Source organism: Porites lutea, chromosome 3 (genome assembly GCF_958299795.1).
Source record: "Porites lutea chromosome 3, jaPorLute2.1, whole genome shotgun sequence".
Classification (NCBI taxonomy): Eukaryota; Metazoa; Cnidaria; class Anthozoa; order Scleractinia; family Poritidae; genus Porites; species Porites lutea.
In genome coordinates this window covers 26345511-26366894 of record NC_133203.1, presented here as the reverse complement: position 1 = coordinate 26366894, position 21384 = coordinate 26345511, and the positions used below count along the sequence as shown (strand labels likewise).

The 21384-nt window shown below is 38.2% G+C and overlaps 2 protein-coding genes across 2 annotated transcripts in view; both read right to left on the bottom strand.

Moving 5' to 3' along the window:
* LOC140930823 (collagen triple helix repeat-containing protein 1-like) overlaps nucleotides 1–21384 on the bottom strand; it is a 42016-nt gene that overhangs the window by 1893 nt on the left and 18739 nt on the right. The gene's annotated exons all lie outside the window — the stretch shown is intronic.
* Nucleotides 8253–19647, bottom strand: LOC140932053 (uncharacterized). The gene is made up of 3 exons (XM_073381716.1): nucleotides 19537–19647; nucleotides 16785–17183; nucleotides 8253–8465 (listed from the first exon to the last, which is right to left on the bottom strand). Exons 1-3 carry the CDS (start codon nucleotides 19645–19647, stop codon nucleotides 8253–8255), a joined length of 723 nt encoding a protein of 240 aa, XP_073237817.1.

The following is a 21384-nucleotide window of genomic DNA, read 5'->3' as shown; positions in this document are numbered from 1 at the left end:
AGGGGTGGGGGGGGGGTGGGGGGGTGTGTTGGTGGAAGAAAAAGAAAGAGAAATTTGGGAAAGTCGACTTTTAAAGAAGTTTCCAAACCTTTTTATCATTTCGAAGAGATTAAACCAGTTAAATTCACTAGAGACAGCAATTGGCTAGCACGTTATGACTTTCTGGTTATTCGTGAAGGGTATCATGTTGATTTACACATTTTTAGTTCTTTACAGTGAAGCCAGGTCAAGCGTACCCCCCCAAAATTCCACTAATAAATTTATTATTCGAAAGTTGAGTCCGTTGGCAGTTGTAGATTTCAGATTCATCTCTACATTATTGCATGCATAATGAGCCGTGAATTCACATGCGATTCATTTACGAAATTTCTACTAGCTCAGTTTCCCTGAATTTGATGTAAATGTCTTCTAAGAATTTTAATTCATTCAAAGATTTTCAATCTGACCAAATACAGACAAGTTCTCGTAAATTATTCACTGCTCATTACACATGCAGTAATTCCGATTTGAATTTGACACCAGTTACGGGAACTACTAACAGATTCATTTTTCAAATAATCAATTCATTAATAGAATCTTGGGGGATACGCTTGACCTGTTTTGACTGTAATTGTTGGGTACTGTGCTGCACTGCACTAGCTGGTGTGGGGAATTTCCAGCCGTGAATTGATTAGAATCAACTTCCGCATAACTTTCTAGAATCATCTCCGCTCCACTTGACCATTTAGACCTTCGGCTAGTGTCGGAGTGAAGAACGTTTCAACAGCGTATGGAAGATAGCATCAGCCGGGGTTTGAAAATGAAGAAGTTTGAACTACGAGAAGCCAGGGCACTCAGACGAACGCCATCGCGCCGCCTTCAAGCCCTTGTAGGTGAACAAGCGCAAAACAAACGCAGCTGACACCAGAATCGCGCCACAGTTTAGCCTGCGCCACACACGTAAAGTCTGTTCTGGCCCCCCAACGGAATGAACGAATTACCGCGGGTAGTGCATTTCAAATTTCCTTTCATCTGGATTGAAATTAAATTGCACTTATTAACACTGAAAGGGCTTACGCCGACTCTGTAGTCAACAATCATTACATGGATCGTATCATTGCTATTTTCGGCAGTCAAAATGGCAAAGACAGCGTTTTATGACGTGTTTTATTAGCTCTTATGATAGATTGATATGTAAGAATACTTTCGATTGCCTGTACGTCTATGGGCAAAGCGTCCATTTTCAGTTAGTAGTAAAGAACAGCAGGAACTTTTAATCAAAATTCACGAAAACTTGTTTAATCCTTAAATAACCAAGCAGGAATTTTATATCAAGGATTATTTTAGTAAGGCTGTCCCAACCGCTTTCTTTATCAATATACGTCAACGGTTTGGCAAACCCCCAGTGATCCCATTAAGCAAAACAAAATAAAGAAAGAAGAAAAGAAATAATAATAGTCATCAAGATGATGATGATGATGATAATGATGATGGCGGCATCGAACATCGTCGGCATGACATAGTGTTTTTAGATAAAAAGCAAGAATGGTGTCATATAATTGTTATAGTAGTCCCTGGGGTAGGGGTGAAAGCAACAAAACGCCTGTCAAGGAGTTACCAAAAAAAAGAAAAGTCGGGAAAGCGCAAGGATTTAAGAAGGAGGGTTGCTCGGCGGAGGAATGTAAATGCTTCAGAATCACGTAATAGTCGGAGCTTTGGTTATGGTGACGAATACAAATTCATCAGACTAGGATAATAATGAAAAAATAATAATAATGAAAATGATAATGATGATGATGATGATGACGATGATGACGATGATGACGATGACATAATAACCAAATAATAATGATAACAATAATAAAAATGAAAATAACGATAATAATATCAGCAATGATATTGAAAATAACGATAAGTTAATGATAAATTTTTAAAAATAAAAAAAAGTCTTAAAAGCTAGTGATATATTTAGATGTTCTGTGGTGGAAAAGAGAAATTTTTTTTTGAAAACAAAGTTCAGTCTCCCTGCATTTCATTTTGTTGCTTGCCTTCATAAACAACAACAAAAAGGAAAGCTCCGCCCTCAATTCAATTGATATGTCACGGCCGTCTATAGATACCCATCTATTCATTATTGAGAAACTGCCAAATAAATTGTCTAAAATTGGGTAGGTCAGAACAACCTTTGGGGCCAACTTAACAACAGAAGAGTCAAAGCTGGCATTTTTATTGTGCAAATATAAACTCGGTTGCGAAACTTTTTGATGCAATTTTGATGTCAACAATGACATGGATCGTATCATTGATATTTTCGGCAGTCAAAATGGCAAAGACAGCTATTTATTATATAAACACCGATGAAATACCAGGTGAGCTTTTTCGAAAACTTGATATCTTCACATGTGAAAATGTCACCGTTGCTATGGCTACACGATAAATCGCGCCTTTCACACCAAAAAACAATGAAAGTGGTTTGGTATTTCATTGGTGTTTATATAATAAATAGAACATTACACGGCCGCTGGAGATACAAAATTTCTCTTCTTGTGTGGAAAAAATATATCACTAGGAGAGCAGCGAACGAGTGAAATATTTTTCAACACTCGAAGAGAAATCATCTGTATCTCCGCGCGGCCATGTAATATCCTCTATTTCTTTTAACGTATTTTATGAGCTCATATAATAGATTCATATGTAAAAATACTTTCACTTCATATGTAGGCCTATGTTGTTGCATCGTATGACCCTCATTTCTTTTTTACTGTTTCGTAAAAAAATTGGGCAACTTGCGAGAATTTTTAGAGCAAATAGTTTACCGTCCCCCTGGCGAAAAATTACCCATACGTCTATGGGCAAAGCGGGAATAAAAGCGTAAATTTCCAGTTAGTAGTGAAGAACGGCGGGAAGTTTTAATCAAGATTCACGAAAACCTATAATGATTCATGTGAAACAGAAAGTTTAATAAATAACCAAGCGGGAATTTTTTATCAAGGATTATTTTAGTAAGGCTACTTATAAAGATAAAGAAAGCGATCGAGACAAACGCTTTGACGAACTCCCAGTTATCCCCCTAAGCAAAGCAAAATATATCGATATTTAAAGTAAGAAGCAAAGAAAATAATAATTATAATCAAGATGATGATGATGATGATGATCACGGTATTGAACATCTTCGGCATAACGTTATGTTTTTAGATAAAAAGCAAGGATGGTGTTATATAATTGCCAGGTTATAGTAGTCCCTCAGGGAACTACCCGAATGGTTTAAATTGAAAAAGGAAAAGTCGGGAAAATGCAAGGATTTAAGAAGGAGAGTTGCTCGGCTCAGAATTTTAAGTGCTTCAAAATCACGTGAAAGTTTAAGCTTTGGTTATTGTGAAGAATGCAGATTCTTCAGACTATGGTAATGATTGCTAGGATAATAATAGAATTATAACAATGGTGATGATGGTGATGATGATGATGATGATGATATACAAAGTAATAACCAAAAACTAATGATAAAAATAATAAAAATGAAAAAAAAAAACGATAACAGTAATAGCAATGATATAAATAATAATAACGATAAATCAATTTAATATTTTTAAAACCAAAAAAATCTTAAAAGCTAGGGATATATTTACTAGACATTTTATAGTGGAAAGAGAAATTCCTTTTTAATAAGCAAAGCTCAGTCTCCCCGCATTTTATTTTGCTTTTTGCCTTCATAAACAACGCTAAAAGGGGGAGCTCCGCCGTCAATCGATACCTGTCTATTATTGAGAAGGCTAAGAAATAAATTTATCTAAAACTGGGTAGATCAGAACAATCCGCGAGACCAACCTTTGGGGCAAATTTTGAAACGCAGACTTAACAACAACAGAAACGTTGAGGTTTACGTTATCTATCAACTAAATAATAAATAGTAAATCTCAGAAAGAGCACCGTGCCTTATGACGAAGCTGTCATTTTCATTGTGCCAATACAAACTCCGTTGCAGACCTTTTTGATACGATTTTCTTGTCCACCCACTGCCGGAGACCCAAAAATGTCAGCTAAAACAGAATAATTGTTTCATACCTCGCATAAATCTTTTAACTTTGCGGTGTTTTGCTGCTGAGGTGAGGTGGTTGTTCCCAATGAACCGCTAGAGAAAGAGAAAACCAAGAAAACAGCGAAATACTGAACCATCATTAGAGCGCAACCTGAACACTGCGATTACTGAAATCAGTGCTACGAGCCCATCGGTTAAATAACAAAAATTTGTTTTCTTCCTGTTTTAATGGTGCTGGTTACCTCTTTATTTTATTTCCTTTTTTGGTAGAAATATTTGTTTGTTTTCCTTCTCGAACAAGCTCTCCCTTTCAAAGTGAATCATTATACGTGCAGGTAGAGTTTCAATTTTTATATATTTATCTATACTATATTTAAATCACCATATCATTTACCTCGTATCTTTTAGCCACCATATCATTTACCTGTGCACGTTTCGTTTGAGTTCGATTTTTATTTTGCAGTAACCTTTTTACTCGATCTCATTATACGTTTGCACGTTTGAGAACTTGGACTTCGTACTGAAACAAATGCATAATTTTAGCCAATTGAAGTAACTTTAATTTGTTATGTGCACGATATTTGTTGCCTTATTTTCTTTGATAATACCCTGTTTTCTTTTTTGGTTCTAACCCGCAAAAAATTTAGGGTTGCAACCTCTTGAAAGCACCCACTTCTAGATGGTTAGTGCTCATTATTAAATCACAATTTTGATTCAGCGCCAGCCACGCAAGTTCCAACCTGACAAAGTTCACATTCTTTGAAGATTCTGTTGCTAAGCATTTATCATAAGTGATGAACTCTTAGCAAGGAGAGAAAACGGATAAGTAACAACAAAACCAGTTAAAATCAAACGCTATGCCAAGGCATAATGTTATTTATGTCGATACCATAGTATGTCTTTCAGACGGTCTTCAGGGGTTGTCTCGCTGCATAGTTGGTCATCCGACTCGTGTTAACCTAACCTCCCTTTCAAGAGGTAATCATTTTCATCGCTCTATTAAGGGAGCGTACATATGGAAACATTCCCGCGTTCGCTCGCTCCTGCTTTCACCACGGCGATTACATCTCGGAGCAAAAAATATTTCTCTCCCCAGCGTCCTCCTTTGCCATCTGTCGGGAGACCTTTTGTACGTTTATAATATAGTTTTGCAATTGCGCGAATTTCTAGCCCCACCATTGCTAAAAATAACAAATTGTTCAGAATTATCGCTGTTATCTAACGCGTCTTTGTTTGACAGTCAATTAAACTGCCACTCAGACAAGTGGCCAAATAATGCCCAACACTCCAGTACCATCTCTGATGTAACTTAAATGAGTGCTCCCCAAATTACTACTACGGTGCGGCATAAATACCTCATTATGATATGGACAGAACCGTTATTCCGCATCTACTGTCCACTATCACTACCATTCTCGTTTCTTGAATTCAAATATTTTCAAAGTTAAAGTGAAATGTGTTTTTTGTTTTTACGTTAACGTGTACGCAAGCAGGGTTTAGTAAGTTATTTACAAGGGCATCAAAATTTTGATAGCGCTGATAGCTACCGTTTATTGTTGCTTTTACATGAAGTTTCTTTTTGCTAGCATGTCAAAAATATCAAGTCGTGACCTCCTCATAGTTTCCCCTGCTCAGTACGTAGGTCGTGTTTCTAAACAAGCTCAAACTTGGCTGTTGTTCCTTTTTTTTTAAATACCGAGATAATAAGGACCAGCAAAGTGGCCTGCTAGTAAAAGATACTCAAAGAGTAGCATGGAGCAACTATAAATCCATCTCTGATCGAGGCAATACTAATGATAATTTATTTTAAACTAAGAAACAGAATTCCAGATTTTTTTCTTTCTTTCTGTACGTTTTTTAATATAACACAATGGAAAGAATTTCACCGCATCCAGGAAAGTAAACGATGAGTAGAAATTTGAAAAATATAAGCTCTAGCCAAACGTTTTTACAGTTTATCTAGAAAAGGAATACTAATAGTTTTTCTATTTTCTCGCTGGCTAGTTGGTTTGGTACTTTTTTTTGTTGATCAATAATCCACTCCAACGAGGCTTCCTTCTTTCTTATTACCATTTAAATATGCGTGAATCTCTTGCACTTTTCTTTTTTTATAAAGAGGAAAGTGAATTTAAAGTGGAAAGTCCATAGGTAAAGATTTGATAGCCCGCCATCGCACCAAGGCCTCCCTGAAGAGGTTAGCACGCTTACTCCTGGATTACTTGTATACCTTTTTCTACCTTGCCTTTTTTGCTTGATTGTTTGTTTGTTTTGTGTGTGTTTGCTTTGTTTTGTGTTGTTTTCCTTTTCCTTTTCTCTTTTCACCACAAAAATTTAACCACAATGCATCTTTAAAGGCAACCAGGCAGTTTTTAATAGGGCAATGGTGCCACGCGGGAAGCCCGGGTTTGATTCCTGGTCAGTGCATCTATTTTTAATGTTTAATGTGGATAAAAAATAATAATAATAATAATAATAATAAATAATAAAAATAACAATTAGAGAAAAGATTGTTATCGTCCAGGGTATCCAAAGTACAATACAGGAAGTAGGACAATTGTTTTTAGCTTTTGTTCATCGCGTGTTTATAGCAATTTCCCTCTACAAGGCTTATTCTCTAATAAAATTGTTGATCGATATTCTCTCCTCCATCTTTGCAACTTTTCCATCTACTATGAAGTAGCCGCTTGAGGCAGCAAAGAGTAAAGCAGTTTTACCTGTTCGCATTCAAGAATTTGAGATCAGTTCTGGATCGCTGGTTTCATAGGATGGTTCTGACAAAAGAACGCATTTATTCGAAGAATCTGTTCTGTGTTACTTATCATTTTCTTGGTTTACTTATTTTATTGTATCTTCGAGTCATTTTATTCAAAGTACGCGTCAGATAAAAGTTCGAAGAAACCCCTTAGATAAATATTTTTCCCTTTTCAATTTGAAGTGGAGTTATTAAAACATAAAAGAAATTAAGAATTGGAAGCTTTGTGTTGTTCTAAGGTTACTGTTTATAGTGTTTAGCAGAAACAGGTCACCCCTACTTTCAGTTAAGTTAATCACATTTGATCGAGAGTAAAAGATATTTGAGGTTAGTTGGCTGTTCCCAGCGAATTCGCAGAAAAATATACATCGACGGAAAAGCGAAATGCTGCAGCGGTGTTTTGTGATCCGTGCTTTGTGCTCGTTTATTGGATAGCGAATATTGTTTAACTTCTTATTTGCATTTTTTTATGGCACTAATAATTGTCGTTACTAATTTGGTCCTTGTTCCTATTTCTTTCTCGAACAACTAAATATTTAATGCAGCCACCTATTAAATAATATCCGGCCCTTTTAAGTGGATAATCAGTACGTGTGAGTAGTCAACTGAAAATTTAGTCAAGCTCCAGCTAAACAAGCCCAAAACATAGTTGTGGTTTCTATTTTTAATCTTAACACCATCAGATAATTTTCCCACTGACCAATGGGCACGCACGTTTTGTTTGTTCTGATCATATGACTAAAAAAATGCGTAATTTAAACAAAAGAGAATTTTAAGACCTTGATACAATGTTACATGCAAGATAGTTGTTGCTTCGTTTTTATTTATTATAGGTATACTTTGTTCGATTTTGTTCTCTTTTTAACATGCCAACAATTCAAGATGACCTCACTTAAATGTTTAGAGTGTATCTACTTCTGCAAGGTCGGTGGTGTTAAGTATTAAATTAGAATTTTCATTCAGCGCCAGCAAGCCTTGCCAAGGCCTTTAGATTGTTTTCTTTGATCATGATTTTGAGGTAATCGGTTTTTAAGTTTTACATCCCTTGAAGGTTGATCTGTTTTGGTTCTTTTCTGTTGTTCAAATGTTTAAGTTATTAGTATGAGCTCTGCTCTATGCAAGGATAGAAAACAGAGTGAATAACAAAACAAGAGATATACTGATACGTACTCTTGAGCCGGCGATGCTTACGCTGAAATGAATTGCCTCCACACGCGTCATATTTTTCTATATTTGTATATGATTTCTTAACACACAGGCACACAACATTCATTCCGCGCACAAAAACAACAAAAAAATAATTAAAAAAAAAAACAAGAAAACAAGAAAAAATTACTTGGAAGGACAAACTGTTAATTTCTTTTGGAAGCCAAGACGCCCTTATTAGGACTGGTTCCTAGATACTTCTTCTGTCATTACCCGGGACACCGACTCCCATCCGGTGTGAGCATCACCCTGTGTGTAGCCACTACACTGTCCTAACCATCATTCCACTCTAACTGCACCTTGTAGGATGTTTTCACAGTACCCCTCAAATGACCGATGATGATGCAGATTAGGGTTCCCAGATGACCAGTTGTTGTAAACAGCAGCTTCAATCGTCATTGTTCCACTGCATTCGTTCCCATTAAATTTGAATTCGCCATGAACCCTCATGGTTCCGTGAAATGAGACTTTAAGCGCTGTATCCGACTTCAACTATTTAAAAGCACAGTCCTGGAAAGAAAAAAAAAAGAAAAAGATTTATAAGGCTGCAACTCTAGTAATGCTGAATAACGCAGGAAATTGATGCCTTTAACTGGAATGAAGGCTGAGAGGAGGAGGAGATTAATAACCTCATTGCTGTTAAATTGCTTTTATCTCAACAAAATTTTGAATTTTCAACCTCATTCTACCGATTGAGATCATCTACCTCACTCACGAGAGTCCGCATAAAGCGTGTTTTTAATTTCCAGTTTATCTTAATCTTTCCGTTATCAGTAACGCTGTCTGATTTCTACACACATTGTTTCCAATGTGGGAAATAATAATTAAATAGTATTCAATTATTATTTCCCACAATGCCTCGTTCTCCTTTCATTCCCACACGTCCAGGTTCATCGCTCTTCCCAGGAGGCCCTTCGCGCCCCCTGTCTCCCCTTAGACCCGGCATTCCTTGTGATCCCCTATCACCGATCTGCCCTTTTGGACCTTCCCATCCCTGAGGTCCTTGCGGTCCTGGAATGCCTGGCATTCCCGGCAAGCCATTTGATCGTGGAATGCCAGGAAAACCATGAAAAGAAAGATGAATTGTCAGTTACGTGAAGAGTTGAGAGAGAAGTGTATCATAAATACAATGACCCCGTAAAACGTTTATGTTAACTTTGAAGACCCCTTTGGATGGAATTAAATTGACAGAGATATTGCAGTCTCCCTTGTTTTGGAGGCGAAACTGAAAACTCAAACTGTTTAGACCAAGGGCTAGACTAAACGAAAAGAAGAAGAAGAGAAAAAAAAAACAGGCAGTGAGACCAAAAGTTGAAACAGGATTGTGAAAATTTAGACGTGTTAAACTACAGTAAAGATTCGGCTTACGCAATATCTTCACTCAAAAATAGGCGCAGAGAGATTAAGATAAGCTATCAGAAAGCTAGCACTTTGACAGTTGCTCTAATCTTCGAGCAGGCCTTGTTCACGCGGTTTTTTTTCCAAGCACTATCCTTCACCAAGAAATGTCAACTAAAGCAAAATAATAATTCGATACCTCGCATGAATCTTTTATCTGTTCTTTTTGTTGTTGTTGAGCCTAGCTGGTTGTTCCTTGTGAACCACCAGAAATACAGAGAATCAGGAAAACAGCGAAATACTAAACCATGCTGAGAGCTGAACCAGAACCCTGCGAACTGTGATCAGTGTTACGTGCCACATTCTTGTTGAAGTGGGCCGTTGTACATGCAAGTATTCTTTCTATTCAATTTATCTCTTAACTACCACTATTTGTTTTCGTTTCAATTTTTAACACTGTAAAAGGTTTGAGGTTGCAACCTCTAAGAAGCAGCTTCTTCCAATTCTTTGCATTGTTCCCATGCATTTTGCATTTTCCCATTCCCGATTCCATTCCATTACCCGATTCTCCTGCTTGCTCCGCGTTCCCGTTATCCGCTTTATTAACTTCCGTATGTGTTGTCTAATTTCCTGTAGGCGCTTATAGTATCATATAGAGGAGAGTAGAAAACGGAAGGTAGACAAAAGTAAAACATTATGCACGCTTCTCCCCTCCCCCCAATTACCGGTACCTCCTTTTTTGACCATCACCACCACTTTCCACAGAGGTGGGCTGGGTCAAGAGTTGCAAATCCAACGATAAGGATTAATACGCCACATTTCTGAGCGTTTCTTAGGCCAAGTCGAACAATGGCGTTTTCTTTTAACAAGAAGGAACGAATTTTTGTTGGCGGAAGGATAATCGATGAAAGTTCTTTCGGTTTCAGCCTCCTTAAACTGTAAAACTATGATTCCTGAAAAGTCAGCAATGAGAAAGGAATTCGATCACGTGAAAACATAAAAACGTGACTCGACATGGTAATTAACATGGCCTGAAAATCAACTGACACTTGAGTATCTATGAATTCAAGGTCGTTAATTTCAGTTGGAGGAGTTGGCCTTGGGTCGCGAGGCATTTTACAACTTTAGCAGTAAATGCTTGTCAAATGCTCTGCTTTGTCCCGGTCGATCAGGGGACGGGGGTTTTGGGGCGTAGTTTTAATTACATTTGCTAAAGCATTACTAAAAATGAGTCAGGTAGCTGATAGAAAATTTAAAAATACACTAAGAATTTTTCACAGGATTCGAAGGTGATCCGAAAGTTGCAATTGAAGTTTATACTAGCCGCCATCATACTGAGGTATCTCAGACAAGATAGCGGACTTACTGATAGATTATTAGATTTTATAAAATAACTAAGATAGTACGCGCGCTCTGATTGGCCGAGAGGAGTCTTTGCATGAGAATATGTAAACATGGTTGTGGCGTCAAGATTTTTTGCTTTTCGCGCGCTAATCACGCAAGGACGAATTTGAAAAAGTTTTCGAGTTCAAAACTCAACAAGTTTACTTTATTTACCAATTCCTCCGTCGGGTGAAACTTGAAAAATCGTTACAAAGAAGGTGTGTCAATTTTTTTTCGCTTAAGCTGACAGTTTAAGCGAGAAAAATCCGTATTTTGAATAGCATCTTTTTGCAAAACAAGAACTGATTACGCGTGCAAGACGTCGTGTACAAGACTTTGCGACTGGTAAGAATTTCTCTTTTAATCAGTGCCATAACAAAAAGTTTTGCGTTTTTTTCTCGGGAAAGTTATTTTATAAAAGCAATAGAAAACTTTTTTCCTGTGTTTGCATAGCCTGATGTAAACACTAGAGGGGCTGGGAGAATTCGAGACAGTTATGCAAACCCAAGACAAAGTCGAGGGTTTTGCAAACACTGAAAACGTTTTCTATTGCTTAAACAGTGTTTTCCGCATTAGATAAATTCAACTATAATGCCCCCTTTACTCATGGGCTCTTATTTGCTATTGCCTTTTCGAGGGTTTAATAAATGAACCTCAATTAGCTTTGTAATATCATAGGTGACGAATTACTCCTTAATTTTGGCGCGAAATTTCAGCGTTAATTTGTAATTTCACATGTGAAATTACAAAATTGCCATGGCAACCCTTCCGTACGTCTCAGCGTCAATATGGCGACGAAGTTCTAAAATACCGTGATTGAAGATGTCAGGGCACAAAAAGACGCCTTAGAAAATCTGAACACACAAGAGAACATCAAGAAGGATTCTAACTAGACTGTAAAACAGTCCGTATTTTTGCGTATTCAAGTACGCGCGAGCAGTCAAACGAGGCTGAAAAAAGAGAGCGAGACTGGGGAGAGACGCTAAAAATACGGACTGTCCGTTTTGCATACGTTATATTCGTTCGAATTACCCGCTTCTCCCAGCCACGGGCAATTCCCATTGGCCAAATTTCGATGCAAGCTGTCACCAAGCTGTCAAGTAATGTTTTCAACAAGTTATGCACGTTGTTCCATACCGTGACGAATTGCTAAAGCTTTCGCTGTAAAATGACAGATGTTGATCGCCTGGATTTGCTCGCAAGAATTGGGATTTGTTTTAAAATCGGAGCAGATACTCCCTATCTAGCTATCTATCACCCATGATATTAATAGGTAATCAAATGGTATACTCGTGAAATTAGGGAATAATTTCACGCCCGTTTGGTTATTTGGTATTCTCCTGTAAAACACCGTGTTTCCCCACCTCCCCTAATGAGAAAACACCCTTTTTTTATTCACCAAGCCTGAGATTCGAACCCGGTCGCCACGGTGGCTAACAGGGGTGAAGACAAGAGTCATACGATACATGTTGGGACCGACGTATACGCATAGCTTCCTCATACGCTCACGGTTAAAAAAAAAAGGAGTAAAAAAAGGGGAAGAAAGAAAAAGAAACAGACAATTTAAAAACAATCAAACAAAACAGAGAGAAAAAAATATTGATGTCACGCCTCTTGGCTAATCAGAGCGTGCGTACTATCTTAGATATTTTATAAAATATGTCCAGTACCATTCTCCACATTTCCGATGAAAGTTCCTTGAGGTCCTTTTTGAAAACCATATCTTTTATGAAAAAGTTTCCTCAATAAATATGATGATTATTGTTAGACACCCCTAGTTAAAAAGTTTACCTATTTATATTTGAGCCATGAATCAAGAAAGAATCAAGAACGAAAATGGAAATGAGCTTGTGTATTGGCTGGAAATGAGGTTGCGTATGTTTCCATGAGTTTTATCACATTCTTTGCTCGATTACCATCAGCCTCTTTTTAGGAACTTGATTTGTTACTCCTCAACCGATAGAAAAGAGGGCTGGACGCGCAGATTCGCGAAGGTCGATTTTTACCAGTCAGATCGTTGTCTGCCTATCAAATCGAGCAGGCTGCAAGAACAATTTTTCTTCCCGGGAAGGACAGTCAAAATTAAACCTGATCAGAGATAAATGAAGAAATTTGAACCTAATTGGGGTTTAATTCGTTGGAAATAAAAAAATAAATAAATAAAAAACATGTGTAGTAAAATTACCTTTTACTGAAAGCCTTGCACATTGAAGGAAACTGAATGCACTAACAAATATCAGTGAAAAATCAGGAGAACTCTATCAAAAGAAAAACAACGTCCTATTTCTTTTAACTGATCCAAAACCGTCAATTAAAGGGGCTGTGTCATGGCAGTCCAGTTCATTTTGTTTAATTTTGCTAATTACAGTCGCCCTCAATCGCTATTGAACTTAAAGAAAGCAAAGAAATTACATGTAAATGACAAAATCAGAGATCAGAGACAAACAAATGTGTCTCCCGAGCAATATTTTTGAAGTTGCAAGCAGTAGGGATCAACTTTGAAAAGCTGTAAGGCTGAACAGTTTTCAGAAATCCTAATTTCAATCCGTTTCAATCTTCAGTTTTGCCGGTCCGTGGCATCTGTTGTTTCCGATGTGTTATTTTAACCTTCCTTCAATGTTTTAAGTGGTTATTTTTATGTTTCCCTTAATTTAACGAGAATTTTGAAATTTCTAATTTGGCTGAATTTTGTGACACAGCTCTTTTAAAGATAACACAAGTTTAAACTTATTTAACTTCTTAACTATTGCTAGCGGGCCTGATTTTTCTTGGAGGCCGGGAAATGGTCGTCACGACTATTAACTGCAAACGCTTACGGCAAAAGGCAGATTCAAGTTGTGAATTTCTAGAAAACAATTCTAAAGGATGAAAATAACCAGAAACTAATAATTTTTAATAGAAGTAAAGAACAGTTAAAGATAAGGAAAGGGAAAACTTGGTCACGTGGTCCAAATTCACGTTTGCCGTAAACGTGACCTAATTGATCAGTAGTTGACGATAGCCGCCAATTCTTGGTTTCCTAACCTACTAGCTTTTGCTCTAATCTCTGCTTCTTCCCATTTTTTCCGATTAAAGCTACACCATGTCAAGCACACCTCTATCACTTCGGGTTAGTATACGTTCAGAATTCTTCAATTTTCATGTCTGGCTCTAGCTGTATATACAGTTAACTAACACTATCTGTCTCCATTAGTTTAGGTGTCAAAATGTAATCATACATTTTTCTACAAAAGCTTGATAAAAAAAATCTTAGTTCATAGCTTACGCGAAAATATAACACAAGATTTTGAAACACTTATCAATAAATACAATTTTTTCAGGTTAACTATTAGTCTAGGACCTATAATTTGACCCCAAATTCAAAGGTTTAAGAAAAAGGTCGATCAACCCTGGATAACGTGTAATACTAAATGGGAAAGGAAATAATCATCAACTGAAAGAGGTTAAACGGAGTAATGATCACGGGAAGGGGAAGGAGATTTGTCTTCTCAGAGCTAATTAATTGACTCCAAGTTAATTTCAGCAAAACCTTAAATTTTCTATTAAATGAGATCGTCTTGTCTTGTCATCCATAGCAATTATTTAGCATATTTCTTGTTACTGGGCTGCCTGTGCGGCCCAGTCATAAAATGCGCTTTCGGTCGTCTGCGGCGAAAAACGGCCTCCCGGGGGAGGGAAGACACAAGGGTCTGGTACCGAGAAACGATGTTCTCACAAATGGTTTCATATGAGTTTCTCTTGCACGGAGCCTTGCAGGGATACTTTTTGTACCTCGTCTGCGCTCCCCCTGAAAAACCCACAAAGCGTTGCGAACGTGAAGAAGGCTATTTGCGTTGTTCGAGGCGATTCGATCATGGGAGTCACTATAATTTTTTTATTGTTCGAGTTTAAGTCAGTTAGATGATGTTGGCGCTGGGAAACTCAGAGAAATGCTCGCGTTGCATTCAAACCGACACGCCGTTCACGGTAGGTTCACACTAAAAGACGGAAAAGATGACTGTGAGCGTCAGGTTTGGAACGCCGTGGCCGCTTCGTGAACTATCGATCAATGTAGTACATGAGCAATTAAGAAGCACAATTTATGAGCAAAGTATTTCACCAGTTGACGACACTATGGCTGAAGACTTGATTGTAAGCCGTCATAGTCAGTGAAGTGAGCCTGTTCACAGGCAACCGATGAATGGCAGATGAATCCTGATGTGAAGCACGTCCATGAGCGAGGGACGTGACAACTTTGCCATGTTAGAAGACTGGCTTTCCCTTTAAATATTTACTTCTATTTAATGCAACATACGCCACTTTGGAGGTCTAAATTTCGGATACTGAGGATAAAGAAGACACGGACAAAAATAGGAACTCTGAGAATTTCGCACACAAGTTTAAAGCTGGGACATCCCATCCGGGAGCTTCACAGAGAGCGACTTTAGGAAAACAGGAGCTATTACTGACAAGGTTTGGTGACTGAGTAGAGCATACAAGTGTAGCCCACGCGAAGGTTTCAGGGGGCTTGCTTTTGTTTGTATCTGTATCTTGCTAAGCTTTTATCATTAAATTTGTACAAGATCTTGTGATCACAATTCTGTGCTTTCGCCCATTCAGCAAGCACGCCATATTGATGGAAACTTAAAAAAGCGTATAATCCATTTATCTCGAAACATAACACACATGACTTATACGACCTTTATTTTCGTAAAGGTGTTTTGAATACGAACGAACAAAGTCAATGTGAGGGGGCAAAAACAGCGTTAATATAAATGAACCATAGGATTTTAACTAATATAAGGGTCAATTATTGTGCATTGAGATGAATCGCTTGAAAAGAGAGACTTCGCTTGAAGATGTTATCAGAAGTAAACAAAGGAGTCACTGTGAATAGTGTTTCAATATTGTTTAGCTGGCACAAAAACTTCGGGCGAGTTATAAAGCGGCATAGTTATCTTCAATGAAGAAAAGTTAGTCTTGGGTGAGACAAACAGAACTGGAGCGAATTTTTAACTCACATCGGTATCAGGTAAAAAATATGTTATCGATCGTTTCATCTATTTACATTGTTTGAAGTGCGTGCTGGTGAACGCAACATGCGAGCGAGAAATCTTTAAACTTTTTTAGGTCTCAAAATGCAAAGGATTTTATTCCTTTAAGTTAGAGAAAAATACCATGAGGAAAATCTTAAAACTGAATATTTTTCATCTTGTGGAAAAAATAGTGCGTTTTCATGTAGACTGTGGACCGCAAATTAGGATCGCACTTTTCACAAACATGCGAATTCTGAAGTTCAGAACCCAACCGACGATTGCGTTTTTCGCTGCTGTCAATCGTCTTAACGGACCTCTTAGGAAACAAAACTTTACTTCACGGGTTCAAAAGGTCATGGTTTGTGATTTGTGGATTTCGATCCGTTTTGTGTGTTTCTCTGTTTCAAGGTTCGTTGCTTGTGATCGTAATTATGATTGACGGCAGCGATAAACACGATTGTGAAGGTGGCTTTTGAACTTTAGAGTTCGCACGTTTGTGAAAAGCGCAGTTAAGTCTCCGTGCAGTCAGTGAGGCCCCTGGATCAGGCGGGATCAATGGGCTGTTAACTGTCTGTTTTAGTATACTTCTGGTTTTCATACAATACAATATTTCTGTCTAGTGTAAATCAGCTCAGTCTGTCGCATTTTATGCTCGTAGAAGGACAACAATTTTTGGAATTTCCGGTTACGTCGAATTAGTCACGTTATACTGTCACGCTATATTTTCGGGGCACAGAGGGATTGGGGGAGGGGTGCGTGGAAATAATGCAAATTGTTTCCTGTTTAGAATTAATGGCTAACTTGTTTATTTTTATTCATAATGGTGGAATTTAAAAGTTATTATACAGCCCCCACTTAAAAATGGTACTCTTTTTTGGGGGTTATGGAAGTCTTTCAAAAGGGTACAATGTTCTGAATGAGTTTATGTTTCAGTCTCACATGAGATTCTGTTGCATGCAATGGTTGCCGACGAGGTTTTATGGTAGCCTGAGTGTGTATAGCCGCCCCCTCCCCTCAGGAAAAATAGCCCCTTTGCAGCCCAGTTAAAAATCGCCTTTAGGCGATTCTTGTTTACCTTAATCTTCCCGTTATCAGTTTCGGTTTCTGATTTCCACACACATTGTTTCCAGTTGGTTTGTGGCACTACACTTGCTTGACTTGCTTTGACGTTTTCTCCTTTCTCTCCTTTGTCTCCTTTTCTTCCTTGATTTCCCACAATGCCTTGCTCTCCTTTCGTTCCCAGAATTCCTGGTTCACCTGTAATGCCCTTTATTCCTGGCGGTCCGCTCTTCCCAGGAGGCCCTTCGCGCCGTCTGTCTCCTCTTGGACCCGGCATTCCTTGTGATCCCTTATCACCAATCTGCCCTTTCTCGCCTTCCCTTCCCTGGGGTCTTTGCGGCCCTGGCGTACCAGACATTCCCGGCATGCCATTTGATCCTGGAATGCCAGGAAACCCATGACCAAGTATGGATTTCTGAAAATAAGCAACTGTAGTTAAATGGAGAGCTGAAGAAAGAAATAGATTCTAAATTCCATAATCCCCCAAACATAGGTATTCTAGCTGTGACCGGTTATAACACATGTATTGAGAGAGATCAATGCACTTTCCCGTGTTTTAAGAACTGAGGTATTATCCGTTAGCAGAAAAGGATGGCGATAAGGGGATTCATAGAAACATATGAAAACCAGCTCATGTTGAACTTGGACGAATTTAACTTTAAAGGAAATTTAAGTGAAGATTACATTTTGGTATGAGAGAGAGTGCTGGCTAATTTCAGGGCGAGAACTACGTTCTTACTAAGTACCTTGTTTCTTTTCCATACGGCACAATGACAGGGTGGTATTACTGTGGTAGACTTCAAAACAGTGCATATTTTTGCGTATTCAAGTGCGGAGGTCTGGAGCGAGGATGAAAACGGAGAGCGAGACTAGGGAGAGACGCTGAAAAAACGGACTGTCCGTTCTGCATATGTACTTTATATTCGTTTGAATTACTTACTTCTCCCAGCCACGGGCAATTCCCACTGGATAAATTTTGATACAAGCTGTTAAAAAGCTGTCAAGTTATGTTTCCAACAAGTTATTCGCGATGTTTCCTACTGTGATGAATTCATTATCCATTGGCGTGTTCAGTTTTTCTCTAATTTGAGAAGGCATCGCAGCGCAGTTTCTAACCTTTTTTCCGCACGGCGACAAAACTCTTGCGGAGAAAGATTGTCCTTCGTCGAGGACATCAAAAAGTTTGTTTATCAGAAGGTCGGCCAACTTTGGTAACGTTTGACCTTTTTTCTAGCAGCGGCAACAAACATTTTTTCAGAGTTTATCGATCCACTCTTAAAATTGTCGAACTGTCATGAAACAACAGTCGCACATTCTACAATTATCTGAAGTGCTGGGCTCGGCTTTCTCCCTCTTCGAGAAGCAGGCACAGGCTTTGTCGGTGTACTACCACTTCCACTCATTTTTTTCTTCTTGAAAACACTACATTGCACACGGAAACAACGCTCAATACTGCTTTGGATGAACTACTGGATACAGCGGCGTTCATCACAAGATTAGAAGCCAAGTGCAAACAATAACACGTGCTATTCTCTCGCGAAATCAATCACCGTATATCAAATTTACAAAGAGTGTGAAGTTGTGAATAGGTTTTTGACAGCTCGACGACATTTTTTGAAGCCCCTGATCAGAACAAACTCATCGTATGGAAAACGGACAGTCGGTTTTGCTTCTCTCGCCTCACCTCACACACCCAACGGGCGTGTCGCGCTTGAGGTGCGTGAGGCTCTTACGCTACTCTTAGCACGTGTGTGAGGAAGTAAGTGGTATAAAGGTAATTCTGGGTGGTGGTGCATTCCGTGCATGCAGGTCATCGCGTCACCAGGGTGATTTAACGTAACGCCAATGCGTCATACGTAGCGCTCTTAATTTTAATTAAGAGCGCTATAAAATAGACAGGTAGGCTGTTTTTCCTCGTGACACAGCATATTAAGGGTGCGTTTCTTTACTAAAATTCAAAAGAGGATTATTAATCAGTCCAAATGATCCACAATGATCCACCTCCGTGTTTTTTGGATTCTAATAAAACGGAGGTGGATTGTTTGGATCACATCTAATGCCGGATATGGGATCCGAAGCGTTTCTTTACTACGGATCCGAAAAGTGTGAAAACTGCCAGCGGTAACTCGAAACAATTTTAATACATACATCAGCTGTTTGACTACACTTCTCATCTTTAAACGGCCATTTATCTACCCGAGGCATGGATTAAACGATCAATTTATTCGTTTTATTGGAGTGGTAAAATTGCGCAATACAAATAGGACCTGCATTGTTCTAGTTCTCAAGACAAAACTGCTACGCAACTTGTAAGGATTTACCTTTCCAGTAGATATCGTATTGCAAGATTGTTCTTCATTTGACCGGTCTAAAGCAGTATTCTTGATCTAATCGTCGTTTGATCTGATCTTGGGTTTTAATTAGCAAAGAATGGACAAAGAAAAGCACCCTAAATTCCAAAATCGAGTTTACCAATGTAAGGTAGACATTGCCCAGGTCACAAAAGGGGGTTATTCAGATAATCAGCCCATTTCAGAACGCAAAGAATACAAAAAGACGCTTGGATACAATATTATCTATTAATGAAATGAAAGCTGCGATTCCATTTAAGTGACACGGTATAAAACCTGTGCTCGAATACTTTAAGGTAAGTGAGAACACCTTTTTCGGAGGGGGAAGTGATGGAAAATTTACCTGTCAAGCTGTTTTTACGCTCTACGCGTGGAGACAAAAGAAATATCAGCTGAAGCAGGACAATTATATCTTACCTCACATAAATCTTTTATCTTTGCACTGTTTTGCCGCTGAGGTGAGGTGGTAGTTGCAAGTGATACTCCAGAAATACAGAGAATCAACAAACCCATGAGATAATGCGCCATTACGAGAGCTGAACAGTCGACTGTGTTTTCTGAGATCCGTGCGTTGCGCTCTTTATTTAACTAGCGAATATTCTAAGTTAATCTTGTGCTCCTGTTTATTTTCATTTCCTTTTATGGTATTTAACTTTTAAAAAGCTACTGACCTAGTCTTGCCAAGAATTTAATACAGTCGACCTCGTAAAACGTCCGGCCTTTTGTAAAGGAGTTCTTATACACGTATACTAAGCAAACCTAAACGTTTTGTTAACGTTCGAGCTAAACAGTCCTAAAACATATTACTTTTTTGTTTCTCATTTTCATTTTAAATCACCGAATCATTAGCCGCGTAGGTACCTGCAAGCTCGTTTGTTTGTTGTTTTTTAAATAATTATATTTTCAACTTGCCAAACTTTTAAGGTCACCTTGAATGTTTGGCGTGCATCCATTCCAGGTGGCTAGTGTTTTAACATTCCAATTTAATAATACTTGAACTAGTATTAAATTATAGAAGTTTGATTCAGCGCCAGCTAAACTAGTTTAGTTTATTGTTTTTGTAATCATGATTTTAATGTAATCGGTATTTATATTTCACATTCATTGAAGGCTGATCTCTTTGGCGGTGCTCCTCTTTTAAAGGGGTTTAGGAACTACGAGTATTGTACTCTACCCACTGATAGAAAGAGCGAGCTAACAGGTAGGAGCTTTTATTTATTATTGCCTTTTCGAGTGTTTATAGATGAACCTCAAAGCTCTTATATTCTTGAAGTGCAAAAGTAAAGAAAGGAGAAAAAAGCTAAAACAAAACGAAACTTGTTCTTTTTGGTAACTTAAGGTGACTCGACCCAGTTTTTTTGGGGGGGTACCATCCTACTTTGAAGCTCTCTGGTAACCCCACCTTTACGTTTATCGTAAGTCTAACACATAGAATGGATAACATATAGATCAATCTACAATATAACATAAAATTTTTGGCGATCGGAGTAAATGTCACGTGGTTATAATGCCACGCCCCTTTGAGGTCTGAGTCGAAAATCTGCTGTTGCAGGCATTTTTTCGTGAAAATCTCTCGGCTACATATAGTGCGCATTAGTGCCTTGCGCTGAACAGAGTTTCACCAAAATCGCAAAGACCCAATTCGAGAAATTCAGCCGTTTCCAAATTTAGGTCATAATTTATGCGAAAATGATAAGCAAACTTTACACGGATTATATCTAAAAAACTATGAGACTTATCCCTTTATTTTGGGCATCGTTATAACAGATGGGTCCTTGCAACTCAGCAAAACGCTTTAGGGCCTTGTAAATGCGCGCGATTTCGAGCAAAGTAAACACATAGAAATTATAGTTTTCGCTATTTGTTGACGTTTGTCAGCGTTTAAGAGTCCTTCTCACGAAAAAAGCATTTTCTTAAAAATTCGTAGTTTTTTTTCCTCCAAATTTTTTCAGGGCCACAATTGATTAACTAACTACCCGGACTCTGAATTTCATGGTCATTGAAAAACTGTGACATTATCTTCTATAAGCCCAAACTTGAGTAAACATTGAAGATTTTTAGCGTTTTGGCTGAGTTTGTGCTTTGGGAGTTGTCTATTGTTTCTAGTCTGTCATTATACAGCATTCTTGTTCAGCACGCGTGCAATCAATTGTGGCCCTGAAAAAATTTGAGGAAAAAAAAAAAACGAATTTTTAAGAAAATGCTTTTTTTCGTGAGAGAGACTCTTAAACGCTGACAAACGTCAACAAATAGCGAAAACTATAA

Bases quoted from the DNA above. Each gene is read 5' to 3' on its own strand.
- LOC140932053 (XM_073381716.1), bottom strand. From the start codon at position 19,647: ATGGCGCATTATCTCATGGGTTTGTTGATTCTCTGTATTTCTGGAGTA. The intron at 17,184-19,536 runs GTAAGATATAAT...GCTTATTTTCAG, and splicing joins AGATAAAAGATTTATGTGAG to AAATCCATACTTGGTCATGG. The intron at 8,466-16,784 runs GTAAACAAGAAT...GCTTTTAAATAG, and splicing joins CTGATAACGGGAAGATTAAG to TTGAAGTCGGATACAGCGCT.